Source organism: Mchenga conophoros, linkage group LG3 (genome assembly GCF_057382185.1).
Source record: "Mchenga conophoros isolate Kocher_MC1m ecotype Shallow Benthic linkage group LG3, M_conophoros_male_GT1.1, whole genome shotgun sequence".
NCBI lineage: Eukaryota > Metazoa > Chordata > Actinopteri > Cichliformes > Cichlidae > Mchenga > Mchenga conophoros.
The window spans coordinates 24,234,086-24,250,654 of record NC_140528.1 but is presented as its reverse complement, the minus strand read 5'-3'; the positions used below and the strand labels follow the sequence as shown (position 1 = coordinate 24,250,654).

General features: G+C 43.2%; 1 protein-coding gene across 3 annotated transcripts in view; it reads left to right on the top strand.

Annotated features, from left to right (window-relative positions):
- The window catches only part of LOC146577772 (protein NLRC3-like), a 121,912-nt gene that overhangs the window by 63,512 nt on the left and 41,831 nt on the right, over window positions 1-16,569 (top strand). The window contains exons 1-7 of one of the 3 annotated variants that reach the window (XM_085268252.1): window positions 465-584; window positions 669-767; window positions 915-1,013; window positions 1,777-1,878; window positions 7,083-7,318; window positions 7,439-9,227; window positions 10,679-10,859. In XM_085268252.1, the coding sequence (XP_085124378.1) occupies window positions 496-584; window positions 669-767; window positions 915-1,013; window positions 1,777-1,878; window positions 7,083-7,318; window positions 7,439-9,227; window positions 10,679-10,859 (2,595 nt within the window). In that variant the 5' untranslated portion in view covers window positions 465-495. Of the gene's footprint in view, window positions 1-464; window positions 585-668; window positions 768-914; window positions 1,014-1,776; window positions 1,879-7,082; window positions 7,319-7,435; window positions 9,228-10,678; window positions 10,860-16,569 lie in introns of those variants that run through there. The other 2 variants (XM_085268250.1, XM_085268253.1) reach the window with 2 other exon arrangements.

Here is a 16,569-nt window from a genome sequence, read left to right as displayed (position 1 = left end):
ATCACTTCTGTTATATTAGTACATGTATTTTATTCTGATGAACACATGAAACTCTGAGCTGGATTGAATCCATTGAATCAGAGTCCAGGACTCAGACTAAACACACTGAATGTGTCCTGAGCTCGGCCGCTGTTCCACAGTAACTGCTGTCAGAGTCACTGTTACTGAGTTAGCTTAGCTAGCAGAGCAGCTAGCAGTTAGAGTATGAACTCTGTAAGCAGTCAGCTCGGTCCTGGACATGGTTACTGACATAAAGCTGCTCTCTGCAGCCATGTTTGACCTTTGTAGGACTACAGTAATGGAGGATTTGGAGGCTGAACTCGGCTCTTTGACACTTTTTGTAGTGAACTGATGAAAGCTGCGTCTCAGATGGATGTTAGTCCAACACATCAGACACGACCTCTGCAGCTCTCAGTTGATGTGCACATGAATGATTTGTGTTTCCTCTGCAGGTGAAGGTAGAAAGTGTGTGTGAGCTGATGTGAATTGAGCAGCATGGATCAGTGTGAGGACAGAGAGGAGGGAGTCCCTCCCTCTAAAAGCACTCTGTGTGGGGAACATGAGAGCCAGACCAAAGCTCAGAGGTGAGATGACCATCTCTAACTGTCCATGACTCTTCTCCATGTCACAGCTCAGCACTCACATCACTGCTGCATCATTATTCACAGGAACCCGCCTGGATCTCCACCCAGAAGTGTGTCCTCTAAGAGCAAACGGGTGAAGCATTTCTTTCGTAATTTAGGGCAAAAAAAGTCATCTGACAAAAAGTAAGTTCATGTCAGTATTAAAATGTTTGAAATTTTAATCAGCTTTTTACTATTTAACGATTTAAATAATATACTATTTACATAGTTTATACTTTTTATGTAATGTATTGGTCACATTGGATGTGACACATGTTCACATATTTTTAGCGTCAATGAGAAACCATCCAGCTCTGTGTCCTTAAAGAGTGACTGGTCCAATCATCGATTCATTGGTTTTAAATCCCAGCCTGTGTCTGCTGCAGAGAGGTGAGCTGTTAGTAACAAGAACTCTCTGATTTAAATGATTTTGATGTTTCCTGGTTTCTAAAATGCATCTCTGTAGCAGAGCAGTGTCTCCAAGGACACACAGGCTCAGCTGTAACTGTCAGTTTATCTGGTTTAAGACACATTTGGACTCAATTGGCTGTTTTTAACTATGTATTTTAATCAGAGGTGTAAATCTAGACCTCACACATCTGGATCCTAAACTATGATAGAAACAGCTGCTAGCAGTGGGTAGTTTGACTTTGATACGCTGCTCTAGAAAGCAAACAAAAGTTTGTGCAGCTCCTCTTCAGAAAAGTGTTCAGAGAGCAGCTGCTGTATTAGACAAAGGCTCGTCCTGTGAGCCCAGATGTGTGTAACAGCTGGATGAAGGAGAACCATCACAGTCGCGTCTCCATCCCGCCTTTATTAATGAACTTCCTGTTGCTTGCAGATGACAGGAACACAAAGTGTTTGTGCCACGTGATGCTGCAGGATTTGTTAACGTGTCCATGATGGTAACATCTCCTCGTCTAACTGCAAACACATGAGCGCTCCTAACGGCAGCTATCACAGCCACACAGGCAGACTGTGTCTCACTGTTGCATTCAGGGACATTTGTTTTCCTGTAAAAAGCTGAACTCTAATCTAAGAGGACTGTTACTGACAGGAAACAGCTGCATTATCTGCAGTCTGTGTGATCACAGCTGCTTCAATCACTTCATCAGAGAATTGATCATTGAATAAAACATGTTTGTGTCTGCAGAGGTCAGAGGTCACAGTCTGCAGGATCCAGCTGTCCGTCTGTGAGGAGTGATGGGTCCAAAGATTATCCTCCAAACTTCAGTGCTGAACCTGAACCAACGAGGTCAGAGACCTGTGATGACTCCTTTACATGTTTGTGTTTTCCCAAAGAGGCAGCTTTATTTCAGCTGTGAACATGCAAACAGCAGAAATAAGGAAACATAACTGTAGGTTTGCAGTGAATGAAGCCTCAGCTCGATGCTCCACTTTGTCCCTCTTTTCCTTCTCCAAACAGCCACATCAGGAGTCTCTGATGGAGTTTTAAAATATTTAATTACAAATGTCCAAAGATGGGTTCAGGATACCTGAATCCACAATTATTAAAGCTAAAATAGTTCACAGGGTTTGGACTTTGTTAGGTGACGAGAGAACATCAAAGTGTTTTTTATCTTTAAACAGTATTTTTATCACTTCAGTTGCTCTCACAGCCCTGTTTGTTATTTTAGTAAGTAAGTAAGTAAAGTTTATTTATTAAGCGCTTTTCATAGACAGGTAGTCACAAAGTGCTGCACACAGAGATTAAAATAAACAGTATGATAAATAGCAAAATGCACAATATACACAATATAGAGTTTAAATGTGAATTAAAAATATAACAATGTAAACAGCATTGGTCAACAGAAAGCTTGTTTAAACAGTAAAGTTTTTAACTGTTTTTTAAAGGATCCCACAGAGTCAACCAAACGTAGTTGTAGAGGTAGACTGTTCCACAGCCTTGGTGCCACAGACTGAAAGGCTCCGCCCCCTTTCGTCTTCAGACGTGTTCTGGGAACAACCAACAAACTCTGAGTCTGTGAGCGGAGACAGCGAGCAGCAGTGTATTTAGTGAGAAGCTTGGATAAATAATCTGGGGCCATTTAGTGCTCTGTACGTTAAAACAATCATTTAAAAAGAATTCTAAAATCTATTGGGAGCCAATGTAAAGAACATAAAATAGGAGTGATGTGAGCTCGCTGGGTAGAGCGAGTTAGTAGTCTGGCTGCTGCGTTTTGTACAGCTTGGAGGCGAGAAAGAGATGATTTATCCAAGCTGGTAAACAGGGAATTACAATAATCTAAACGCAATGACACAAATCCATGGACAATTTTTTCCAGTTCAGCTAAGGAGACCATATGTCGCAGTTTAGAAATATTCCTTAAATGAAAGAAACAGGAACGAGACAGAGACTTTACATGTGAGTCAAGGCCCAAAGAAGAGTCAAATATTATTCCAAGATTTCGAATATTTGGCTCAGCAGAAGAACAGAAAGGGGCAACAACTTGACTGATTTTAGAATATAGATCAGGAGGAGCTATGATCATGGTCTCTGTCTTGTTCTAACAAGGTAGCTGTTAGAAAGCCAGTCAGAGATTTGAGTTAAAGCCTGGACTAGGGTGGACAGCCTATCCAGCTGATGAGGCTTAACCAGAGCTCTTATGTTTCACTCAGTGCTCCCACCAAACACCTTGGAGGACACATTAGTGTGATTTAGATTTCATTGGTGTAAACACCAGTCACACAAGCTAACCCATGGAGGCAGCAGCAGGCTTTGTGTTTGGTAAAGTCTGTTGGCTTAAACTAAGAGAGTTTAGTTTGTTAGCACAAAGAGCTGTCAGCTAAAGCCCCGAATGCACTTTGAATACAGACGAACTGAGAAAAACACTTTAAATACAGCAAACAGTCAAACTGACAACATGTTTTTCTGCTGATCATCCACAGCAGTACGTTTAGCATTCATGCTAGCAGCAGGCTATGACTGTTAGGGTTGCCAACCGTCCCTTAAAAAACGGAATCGTTTTTTTGTAGAAACAAAAGCACACGTCCCGTATTGAGCTAATAAGGGACGTACTTTGTCCCGTATTGAGCTAATAAGGGACGCACTTTGTCCCGTATTGAGCTAATAAGGGACGCACTTTGTCCCGTAATACAGTGAGAATCAAAAGTGGTCTATAAATGTTTATGGAATTAACGCTTTGTTTGAAAACATAATTCCAGCCCCTCTCCTGATTTGTGACCAATGAGCTGACAGCACACTTATGACAATTCAGATTACCGCTCATCTCATTGGTCGAGGAAAGGTCGCTTGCGGAGAAAATACCGGAAGACAACAGATGACCACAACAAGAAGCATGGCCAACAGGGAAACATACGCCGACACTGCGGTGCAAGTCTCGGACGACAGTACACCTAAAGCTGGGCAGACACTGTGCGATTTTTTCAGTCACGTTATTCAGCTCCTGCTCAAACTGCACGATTGACTCGCAGTTGGTAGGTCACGATGCAGGTCTCACACTATACCGCCCGATGCTCTGATGCGACCTGAGTGCTCACACTGTGCCTCCATAAAATGAAGGTTATAACAGAAAATCTGTCGCTCTCTCTGTCTTTCACTCACACAGACACACCACCACCATCAACTTTGCTAAATTGCTAATGAAAAACATTGATCAGGCAGCTGTGATTGAGCAGCATGTAAATCCAACTATTTTCACGGTTGTTGTGGTCGTGATAATTTTGTGATGCCACATCGAAAAGGCTCGGATGAGCTTTCCAAAGTTCTACAGTTGTGCCTCCATCGCTTGTGTCCAGATCACACGCTGCACAGCCGTGCTGCTCCGTCTTTTTCACCAACGTTTACGTGTTTGCGCGTGAGCAGTGTGAACGGCTGTGGTGACACGCTCACGAGCGATTGATGATCGGGAGCTGGTCGTGAGGTGTTAATCGCTTCTCGTTACCCCACGTATACTACACGATGCACGATGAAGGCCAAAATTGGGCCGATCGCCAAATCGGTCGCATGACTCAAAAATCATCTCAAAATGGGCCAAAAATCGCACAGTGTGAGCCCAGCATCAGAGCAGCAATGTTTGTTCGCTCAGAGAAAGAAAAAAAGGCTGCAAAAGTACAGGGAGGAATGGGAAAAGGAAAACACCTGGCTGGAAAAGTGCACGATAACACATATAAAGCGCACTGCACTGTGTGCCGGCGCACTTTTTCCATAGGCATGCTTCTAATGGTGGGCACATGAAGAACATGAGGGGCGTGAAAGCTCGGGGAACCCTTAACCAATTTGTTGTCCACCAGGCCACGGCAGAAACAGATATGGTATGTAGACACTGGTTTGTTTTTTAAACCCTCTGGTTAAGGTTAATATGGGCATGTGCAGTGAATATCAGCGCTATGTGGCCAGAAGTGTGATAATATAATTTATTTTGTGTAATAAACAACTGCAAGGATAGATGATTACAACAAATAGATGACTAATACATAAAAGTAATACATAGATGAATAATGATGATGAGTTATGATGCGTAATCATGGGAACAAGAGGGTTTACAAACAGGAGCAGCTGATTAGCATTAGAAAAGCTGAAATAATACCTCAGCTGAAGCCAATTGCACTAAATGCACTATATGTGCACTGTTACAAGAATATTTTTCGTTCTATTGCTTTCTATTAATTTATATAATTTTAAGTTAAGCAGGACAGAGTTCTTTTAAAGAAAGATTTACTTTTATTCTCAAAAGTTAAGCATGACAGGCTTCTGTTTAAGAAAGAGACCTGTTTTACTGTGTTAATGTTGTCATTTTGAGCTAAAAATAAATGGCTAAAGGATCATTTGTTTCCCATATGGTCATATCACAAAGAATAGAATATGCATCTGCTTAAATCAAATTCAAGTCAAATGGTTAAAAAATAATTTCACACACACAAAAAAGAGCTACCACACTGGGAAGGGTGAAGACAACTAGGTTGCCCGGCCCTGGCCACGAGGTGTCCCTTATTTATTTTTCAGGGAGTTGGCAACCCTAATGACTGTCCACTGAGCACCAACACAGGTAGGAGTGAGCAGTGATGAAGCAGGACTGTGGGCAAGTTTGAGCTACAATCCTATTGGCTTCTCAGTTTCTCCAAAGAAAAGGGGAAAAATTCTTGGTGTTGTGAAGATGTGAGTTGGTCTTGTTGTCGTGGGGCTGGAAGGATGCTGGCAGTGAGAGGCTTTTCATATAGTGTTGAGTAGCAGAATGAGAAGAAAGCCACTGCACATGAAACAAGGTGCTCGTAGAGTTTGTTTACTGTGTTTGTGCCACAATGTCAGATCAGTTGTAGATTCACATGCAGACTTGTCCAGTGAAACCAGTGCAAGTACTGCAGTACAGAGCAAAGACTAAGCAAGCCAGGAGAGCTCTCCAACTTTCTGAAAGTATCAGGATATTTGAGTGATAAGAAAAAGTGGATCATGCAACAATGTCCCTCAGCACACAAAACAATCAAAGCAGAATAAATATAATGTTTTAGATCAAACACTTACAGGGACCTGAAGAGAGAGAACCAACAAAATGTCATGGCTAACAGAGGAACTCAAGCACAGACTGAGTTCTGACAAACAAAAAGGTGACAGTTTATTTACCAAAGGGGTGAACCACAGTGCTCTATATATGTACAGTGAGTTGGGGAGGGGGTCCAGGGCTCCAGGGAAAAGAGGGAAGGGAGTCCACACTCACTCCTCTTCAGTCACTCTTGTCCTGCTCTCCACTCACACAGCCACACACAGGAATCACAGGTAAGCGTCTGTAACCAGGTCCGGGGAAATATTTACTCAAAGTATACACAAAGTTTACCCAACTGGTGAATTAAAAGAGAGATTTCTTAGCAAGGAGCTGAGATCATGAACACAGGAGGGTCAATGTCCCAGCGACGAACTGCTCCATGCCGCAGCGTTAAATGGTTACCGGTAAGCCCAGGTGAATCAGCAACAGGTGGTGTAATCATCATAACTGTGTGGACCAAGAGCGAGAGGCCATTACAAGCTCCACCCAGGCAGGCAAAACGCTAGCAGGAGAGAGCAAAACATAAAACCTAAAAAGCCATCATGAGCCAGCCAGAGAGACACAGAGTTTATACTAGAAGAGAAACCTGCTCATCTTCATCATGTTTGTTTAAATAGAGAAAATCAGAAGTCTCTGTGTGTCAGACCACGGATCTACATGGACACTTCTAAGCTGCTTCAGAGTGAACTGACCCAGATAATCTGCACACAGCGGCTGTAAAAAAGTGAAAGTCATAACTGTCTCTCTCTGATGGAAAGCTTTTATTGTGAAGTCAGGAAGTCTGCAGGAAGTGTTGAGTTTGTATTCATCACTCAGTGTTTAATGAGACAGGCAGACAGGAAGAGCAGCTCATTAGTGTTGATGACATCAAAGGAACTGTGAGGAACTGCAGTTTGGTCACATCTGGATGTTTTTCACTGACAGTAAATGTTTTAGTGATGAAGAAATGTGTTCACAGAGAGAGGAAGAGGAGTGGTGTTTGTGAGGAGGAGCAGCTGTCCTGCTGTGCTTTGTGTCAGGACGTCCTGAAGGATCCAGTCTCTACCAGCTGTGGACACTGGTTCTGCAGACAGTGCATCTCCTCATACTGGGACCAGTCTGCTTCATCGGGAGACTCCTCCTGTCCCCAGTGTGGAGAAAGATCCAGAAGCAGAGCTGGACTGCAGACAGCCAGTCAGAGCAGCTGTGTACAAAGTAAGACTGAACATCTGTCTGCTGATGGACTCATTTCTGAAAACTGGACTTCTTGTGTTGTTCAGACATTGAAGAGTTTTCTTTCTCTTTTGTCTCATTGTTTTTTCTTTCTTTCAGCAGATGTTGGTCTGCAGGAGGTTTTAGATGAACATAAGATCAGTCTGAGGAGGAGATGTGAACGTGTGACTGAAGGAAGTGATGAAACAGGAAGTAGAACCCTCCTCAACACCATCTACACTGAGCTCTACATCACAGAGGGACAGAGTGAAGAGGTTCATACCCAACATGAGGTGAGGCAGCTGGAGACAGCTTTCAAGATGGACGCCCTCCATGACGCTCCAATCAGGTGCCAGGACATCTTTAAAGCCTTACCTGACCAACAGAGACCCATCAGAGTGGTTCTGACCAACGGCGTGGCTGGTGTTGGAAAAACCTTCTCAGTGCAGAAGTTCACTCTGGACTGGGCAGAGGGCTTGGAGAACCAACATGTCAGTGTGGTGGTTCTGCTTTCATTCAGGGAGCTGAACCTGATCAGAGATGAGCAGTACAGTCTTCTGGAGCTGCTCCATGTTTTCCATCCAACATTACAGAAGGTCACAGCAGAGAAGCTGGCTGTCTCTCAGCTTTTGTTCATCTTTGACGGCCTGGATGAAAGCAGACTTTCATTGGATTTCACCAACAGGAAGCTGCTGTCTGATGTCACACAGAAGTCATCAGTCAGCCAGCTGCTGACAAACCTCATCCAGGGGAATCTGCTTCCCTCGGCTCTCGTCTGGATAACTTCCCGACCCGCAGCAGCCAATCAGATCCCTCCTACATGTGTTGACAGGCTAACAGAAGTACGAGGCTTCACTGACGCCCAGAAGGAGGAGTACTTCAGGAGGAGATTCAGTGATGAAGAGCTGTCCAGCAGAATCATCTCCCACATGAAGACATCCAGGAGCCTCCACATCATGTGTAGTATCCCAGTCTTCTGCTGGATCACTGCTACAGTTCTGGAGCACATGTTGACTACAGAGCAGAGAGGAGAGCTGCCCAAGACCCTGACTGACATGTACTCACACTTCCTGCTGGTTCAGACAAAGAGGAAGAAGAACAAGTACCATGAGGGACGTGAGACGAGTCCACAGGAGCTGACGAAGGCTGATAGGAAAGTTCTTCTGAAGCTGGGGAGGCTGGCGTTTGAACATCTGGAGAAAGGAAACATCATGTTCTACCAAGAAGACCTGGAGCAGTGTGGTCTGGATGTGACAGAGGCCTCGGTGTACTCAGGAGTTTGTACAGAGATCTTCAAAAGAGAGTGTGTGATCTTCCAGAAACCAGTCTACTGCTTTGTTCATCTGAGCATTCAGGAGTTTCTGGCTGCTGTCTACATGTTCCACTGTCACACCAACAGGAAGACAAAGGTGCTGAAGAACTTTTTGGGAAAAAAATACAACAAGTCCTCTCTGGATGATTTCCTGAGCAGAGCCATGTATAAATCCCTCCAGAGTAAAAATGGCCACCTGGACCTGTTTGTTCGCTTCCTTCATGGCCTCTGTCTGGAGTCCAACCAGAGACTCTTAGTAGGTCTGCTGGGTCAGACAGAGATCAGTCCAGGAACCATCCAGAGAGTCATCAACAACCTGAAGGAGATGAACAGTGATGAAATCTCTCCTGACAGAAGCATCAACATCTTCCACTGTCTGATGGAGATGAACCACCTCTCAGTACATCAGGAGATCCAAGAGTTCCTGAAGTCAGAGAACAGATCAGAGAAGAAACTCTCTGAGATCCAGTGCTCAGCTCTGGCCTTCATGCTGCAGATGTCAGAGGAGGTTCTGGATGAGTTGGACCTGCAGAAGTACAACACATCAGAGCAGGGACGACAGAGACTGATTCCAGCTGTGAGGAACTGCAGAAAGGCTGGGTGAGTCCAGATGTGATCATTAACATCATTGATCAGTGTAGGTTAGTAGTTTAATTTTGAAAATAAAATCAGATTGTAACCACAAAGTGTTTGTGTCCGTACGCTGCAACCTTCCACACCATTCCTTTATTGTACAGACTCAGCAGCAGCTCCATGGATCCCAAATCCAAGAGTGGAGAACAGATTTGAAGTGTGTCACATCGTTTCATATCAGTGAATATGTTCTTTAGGACGTCCACTGACATGTTTAAGTGTCCTGCTGGAAATCACTCAAATCATCCATGAAATCCATGAAAAATCCTTTTAGTGTTTCTAACTTCACCCTCTGTCCTCTCTCTCTCTCCATCCTCCTCACTGCTTCTTTCACTGATAATCACACAAACATCGTATTCAGCTACAAAATAACACAATAATATCATCTGATGATCATTATTATAAGAGCAGGATCCATATTTGATATCAGAGTAACACACTGCTTGGTTATGTGCAGTCATCATCAGTGACTGTGGGTCAAACAGAAGCTCTCTGATTGGTTGCTGACCTTGGTCACCTGTCCACTCTCACCTGTTTGTGTTTGCTCTCTCTTTGCTGTCTCCATCCTCTCTCTCCTTTCTCTCCCTCTCTGTCTTTGTACGTCACTCAGGTCCAATGGAAACAGTGACATTTACAAACCAATCAAAGACAAACTGATCCATGTCAGGTTATAACAATATTCAAAGTGAATACAGGCTGCTGCTGGACACAGACAGGTAACATCATTTTGACTTGCTGTCACCTGGATCTGGACTCATAAACACTGAAGCCCTGAACAGGAATACAAATCATTTTCTGCCAACTAGCGACACAGCAGCAGATAATGGCTCAGAAAGCTCAAATGAGCCAATCATTTCTGTGTTTAGTTCCCCTGAAATCAGATCTGATATCAGCAGCTCTGAGTTCATTCATCATTATTGTCCAGTGATGAGATTTCTGCTCCGTTTGGTAACAGTCAGCAGGTTTTTCCTGCGTGTGGACGTGAACAGTCGTACCTGACAGCAGGTAGCAAACAGAGATCATCTTTCCAGCTGGAACTCTTCACTGAGCTGAACTCATTCAAAATGTTCTGGAGTCAAAACAGGAAACAGTCCAAATGTGTGTCTTCACTCTGACTCTGGATCAGATCTCAGTGACAGACTGTGGACATTATGGAAGCCTAAATGTGACACCATCTTCCTCCTTCATCTGCAGATTAAAGCCAAACAAAGATTCTCATTAAAAGTCTGCAGGTCTGAGAGAGACTCAATCGTTGTGTCATGTCAAACACAGTAAGAGGAGCTGAAGCACAGATGTGAAGAGCAGATTCATCAGATTATGACCTCACTCTGTTTTGTCTTCATATACATTCAGTCTGTGTTTATAATGCAGATTTTCTGCTTTTATAATAACACATTTTATATTTTCTATCATCACAGACTGACTCACTGTCGACTCTCAGAGTCTCACTGTGAAGTTGTGGCCTCAGCTCTGAAGTCCAACCCCTCCCATCTGACAGAGCTGGACATGAGTGGAAACTACAACCTGCAGGATTCAGGTGTGAAGCTTCTGTGTGCTGGACTGGAGAGTCCAAACTGTCGACTGGAGACTCTGAGGTGAGTTCACTGACTGCGGCTGTTGTTGTTTTTCTATATGTCATGTCTTTGATGTTTGAAACTTTCTTCAGTTCCTAAATGTTCAGGATGTGTCTGAAGACAAATGTGAAGAAGTTTGAGTGCTTTCAGAAATGTTGTCTTTCCAAATGACTGAACAGCAGTTTTTCCTTTTGGCTCCAAACAGAAGTGACAGACTTGAGCAGGGTTCATTTAAAGGCTGACAGAAGTGGAGTGGTGACGGGGAGATGTTTGACAGGACAGTGTTTCAGCCTCCACAGGTTCATGTTGTGCTCCATCAGTCAGTGAAGATGAAGTCAGTGCTGATGAGGCTGTAGAGTGTGTGAGGGATGTGAATGAGGATGATGAAGATCTGATGATAGCAGATAAAAACAGGCTGCAGAGACTTTGAGCCATACAGGGCACACAGTGTGTGTACAGAACAGCTGAAATCATTGTGGAGGCCTCACTGGAATATGGAAGCATCACAGTACAGCTTCAGTGAAGCATTAAAGTCTCTGATATGAGATGAGAAATGAAGCAGCCAGAGCTTTTTCATGAGTGGAAATCCACTGTGACTGTGAGCTGCTGCTACAGCCTCCAGATTAGCCAGCAGCTCATCCTGCTCAACATTTTCTCACCAACTTTAATAGAAGTGTGATGTTTTCAGCTGGAGTGATGGTCAGGGTGGCCTCCCTCTCCTCTTCTTCTCCTCTTCCTCTTTCCTTTGTAAAGCCACTTCTGCTGCTTTCATTCATTTGGAAGTCCTGTAGCTGAGTTTGGGAGAGACTAACAGCCTCGGCAGCAGAGGGGAGAAAGGCTGTAATTGTTGGGTCTGTGTTTCCACAAGCCCCGCTAATTCTAGAGACTTATTCATCATGAAGAAAACAAGACAGTCGATCGATCCATTACTTGCGCAAGGGAGGCCTCGTCTGTGTCCAGCACGACAATGACCCCAATGGTGGCCTCCTCTCGCTGCCTTTTATTGACAATCTTCAAACAATAGTTTACAAAGCACCTCCCCTTGCAACCCCCCTTTGGTTACATAGACAAGGCACTGTATGTAAGTGTGTGTGTGTTATGTGTGTGTGTGTGTGTGTGTTACCTCCTGCTGACCAAAGGGTCATAAACCCAGGAAGCTTACATCAAAAGAAACAGATCTTCCAGATAGGATGTATCTACAATAAAACCTCCCCCAGCACAGAGTGGTTGGAGAGGTGGTCAGGATCAAAGGAATGGCTTTGATCCTACTGCTTGAACTAAGACTGTACAAATTTAAGAAACACAGTGGCAACATTCAACAATTAGACTTAACAGTAACACCACCACTTTACTCTGTTCTACCTATCACATCATTTTATCAGGAAACAAATATGCTCATGTTTTTACTATGTTTGTCTTGAAGATGTAAGAAGATCACATGGTGCTTTTTATTATTGTGTTGGTTTGTTTGCTGTCTCTTGGATGGAGCCCAGCTGTGCGTGGCCCCTGGGCCTGTGGTCAGAGTGTGTGCTGGATAATCCGGCCCAGGATGAGGCCAAACTGACATGGGATGAAATGTCTGTCACATAATTGAGCTTTGTGAGAAATGTACGACTTTAATGTGAAACATTCAGAGTTTTTTCTCTTGTTGTGTTTGAAGCAAAGTTACAGAGGTTTGATTACAGACACAGCTGAGAGTTTGTAATCTGTCATCATTTTAAAAGGTTTACATTTCTTCAGTATATCCACATTTGCAGCTGGTACCTCAACCTCCACTTGTCCAACACAACTGCTGTCCACTGCCTCCATGACATTGTGATTTTGCTGTTGGTCTTCTGTCAGATCTTCATCAATCACTTCTGCACGGGGCACACCTTCAGACTCTGCAGCTGCATAACGAAAGCCTGTAAGATAAAATTAGACATAAGGTAAATGTACACCAATATTCCAATGACAGGTGTGTGATTCATCTGGAAGTTATGTGCGGATTAGTGTACAGTGATAGCAATTTAGTATGTTTTTAGAGGGGGGGGGGTTGTTTACCTCCGATGGGTGCTCTTTTTCGCTTCCGTTGCGTACGCCTTGAGTGCCGGTCCGAGTCTGATACAGGTATGTCGTCATGCCCCATGTGCAGTGTTGGTGCCCAGTCTGGATTTGTTACATCCATTTCATATGCTGGTTTGCCTGCAATAATGCCAAATCATAAGCTACTCAGTCGACATGATGTGGTTCTGCAGCATCACACATTAGCATGTTTTATCTCATTATCTATGACCTCAGCACATTGAAAATAACACTAAAAGCCTTTCAAGAGTGATATGAATTAATTTAGAACTCACCGGAAAGAAAATGCCGTGAGCAAACCAACAAAAAGCTGGGGATTGCAGAGAACTCGATATCCGCTCGTCTCACCGCTGCAATCCAAGCCTGACGTCTTTGTTTAGTAATATCGGATACATGGGATCCCTCACGTTGCCTCCAGGATGGAAAACGATGAAAAGAGAGCCCGTTATCCAGCTTCTTGCCTTCACGATCGTGTGATCTAACGTTGCAACCGACAACACAACACGTACGATCCATAGCTGAAATGGTATCCTTTGGCTGGCCTACTGTCATGGCGGAAGGGGGCGTGGCCCATCTCCCGTGACATCACGCTCCAAAGCCCTATAGGTGGGAAAATGTACCATGTCGACCAATCAAAAATGATATGGAAACATGACATTTGGTTGTTTAGCAAAAGGGGGAAGTTTTAGGAGTGACCGGCAAGAGAGAGCGAGTGAGCGAAAGAGAGAGAGAGTTTTGATACGTGAGAGATTTGTGACGTTTACCGTGTTTGGTCTCAAGTTAGTTTGTTGTCTTGTGTATTTAGTGTGTAGCTGTTGTTTTGTTTTGTGTGTCAGTTCTACTAGTGATCGTCACAGTTGCTGCCTTAAAGCCAACAAAGGCAGATTGCAGTGTAAACGCTGAGTGACACACCTGCTGTCAGACCTGCAGGTTTATCCCTGTGCTGTTCTCATATGTGTTAGAGTGACACAAACTATTGTTTGACACCTGATTGTTCTGTAAATAGTTTGAAATGATTATATGAAAAACGTCTGAGCCTTGGCTGCATTTTTTGGTAAATAGTACCATATAACTTTGTTGTTTGCAAAACGTGTGCGTATTTTTAAAAGTGTACAATCTCTATTTGCATTTCAAGTTATGAAGATGATTCGTTAAACATGTGTGTGGTTTTTACAGTCAAAATATCACTTTCTACTTGTATTTTAAATTTTGTCTGAATTTAGATAAATTGTGCTGATACAGTTGGTCAAAATGAGAAAATAACAGATTGGCAAGATAAACTGTTTTTAAAGGTAAAATATAGAGGCCACATCAAAAGTAGTCAAAAAGGGTTAAAGGCTAAAAGCAAAGTTGTCACCAAGTACTGTTTATATTTGTGTGTATTGCTGCAGCTTTTTTGAGTATTAATTTGGTGCCTTTGTGTGAAATAATGGTATTGTGAGTGATCCATATAGTCACAAAGAATAGCCACTTGTTTCTGTGCTACCAAAGTTCCCCGGCTTTCATTCAAAATGTGTTTATCGTCAGCACCTGCACATTAAACTACTTAAACATTATAAATGTCTTCAAGCTCACACTGAGGCCTGTGGGGTACTATCAGCCACTGAGACAGTACACACATTTATATGTGTTTGTATATGAATATTTCATACTTTAAGGCTGCCTGTTTATTTAAGGGAGATGAACAAAATACATTGGAATTGTACAAAATAATATCATGGATGATAAATTAAATAGATTTTAAGTAGATGCTTGTGCATTCTTAAAGTCTTATATGTTGAACTGAACTATGTGATCTGTTCAAAGCCTTAATCTTAATTTGAAGTGAAATGTGCATTTTGAGTTTATACACTATGTATATAAGGCGACCGTTTCCTTTTGCAGTATTTTTGTGTGGTGTACTTTTCTATGTCTTAACAAAAGGGGAACAAAGGTGTTTAAGTTCACCTAGGATGATGTGTTTTAATTTTCACATGGTCTTGCTTGAATTTGACCCTGACAAAGGCGTATGAACTCTGTCAGCTGTTTGGAGTTTCCATTTTCTAAACTTCTACATTCTGAACCTTCTTCAGCTCTGAACAGATGATGAAACACTGAATGATTTCAAGCTCACACTTTGTCTAATAAACTTACATCTTTCATTCTTTATACAGATTGTGGGGCTGTGGTTTGTCAGAGATCAGCTGTGATTATCTGGCAGCAGCACTGAAGTCCAACCCCTCCCATCTGAGACAGCTGGACCTGAGCTCCAACAACAAGCTGCAGGATTCAGGAGTGAAGCATCTGTGTGGTTTCCTGGAGAGTCCAGGATGTGGACTTGAAACTCTGAGGTCAGTCAGCATGTTTTAGTTGTGCTGAGATGAATATGATGTGAAAGTTGTGCTGACACTAAACTGCAGACATCAGGCTGATATTATACTGATCCACACTGAGGATCTTCATGGTAAAGTCTGTTTTCTTCTTCTCTGGTTTAGTCCATTGACTGCAGCAGAACAATGTTCACATTTCAAACCTTCAAAGAAGAAGAAAAATCCTCCACTGGATAATTCACTGTGAAACTCTCCAACTCTTCATTCCACCTTAAAGTCTGTCTGACACTGAAATCCAAAGCAAAATGTGCGTTTGCTTTACAGACAGCAGTCCAACACAAACATACACACATCATCCAAAACACAGTCCAACATCCAAATCTCCTCCACTGCCAGCATGAATGATGGGAAAGAGAAGGAGGAACACTCTGACATTCAGGGTTAGAATGAGTTTCATGAAGCAGACTGTGAAGATCAAAGCTGCATTAGAAAGCTTACATGAATGAATGAGTGGACAGAAGTGGACAGAGATCATCTGAAGCACTTCAAAGGCTTTAAATCAGCACATTTCTCTTTATTCTTTATCAACTCTGTTAGTTTCTCTCAGTTTTCTGTGGAATGAAGCTAACAGCAGGCTAATAAGATGCTGACCAATAGGTTTCTATTAAAGGTTGTAATTTGTATATGAAAAAGTGCTTTGGCTCAGCAGGGATCAGCTTACAGGTAGAATACAGCTGCTGGATGGGATTAGCATGTCATAGCTATCTACCAAACTGCTAACTGGGGGATTTCAGGCCATCTATGGATCATTTTTGCTAACTGTTTATTCAGCTTAGGCTCACAGGGCTGCAGCCTGTGCCCTAGCTGTCATAGGGCAAGAGGCGTGGTCCACCTGCACAGGTGAGCAGTCCATCACAGGGCCAACAGAGAGAGACAGAGAAGCACTCTCTCACATCCACACCTACAGCCAATTTAGAAGCACCAATGAACCTAAGCAGCATTTCATTGGACTGTGGGAGAACATCCAACCTCCACAGAAAGGCCAACAAGCTTCAACCTACAACCTTCTTGCTTTAAGGCACTAGTGCGAACCACTTTTCCCCATTTCAGCCCAAATCCTGCATCTTCCTGTTTCTGACTCCAGGCCAGCTCCACTAACACTTTCTCATCAGACACTGCCACCTAGTGGAGGAAGTCTTAGTCCCATTTGAAGCTTCAGATGACAGTTAGTTCCTTTACAAAGAGGTGGAGGTGGTGGGGCCACAGCACCATCATCACTGAGTGCCATAGGACACTTAACCTTTGTTTCCATATGCTGGGAACTTCCTGTTGTTCCAAGGAGGACTGGAAAATGTGTGAAGA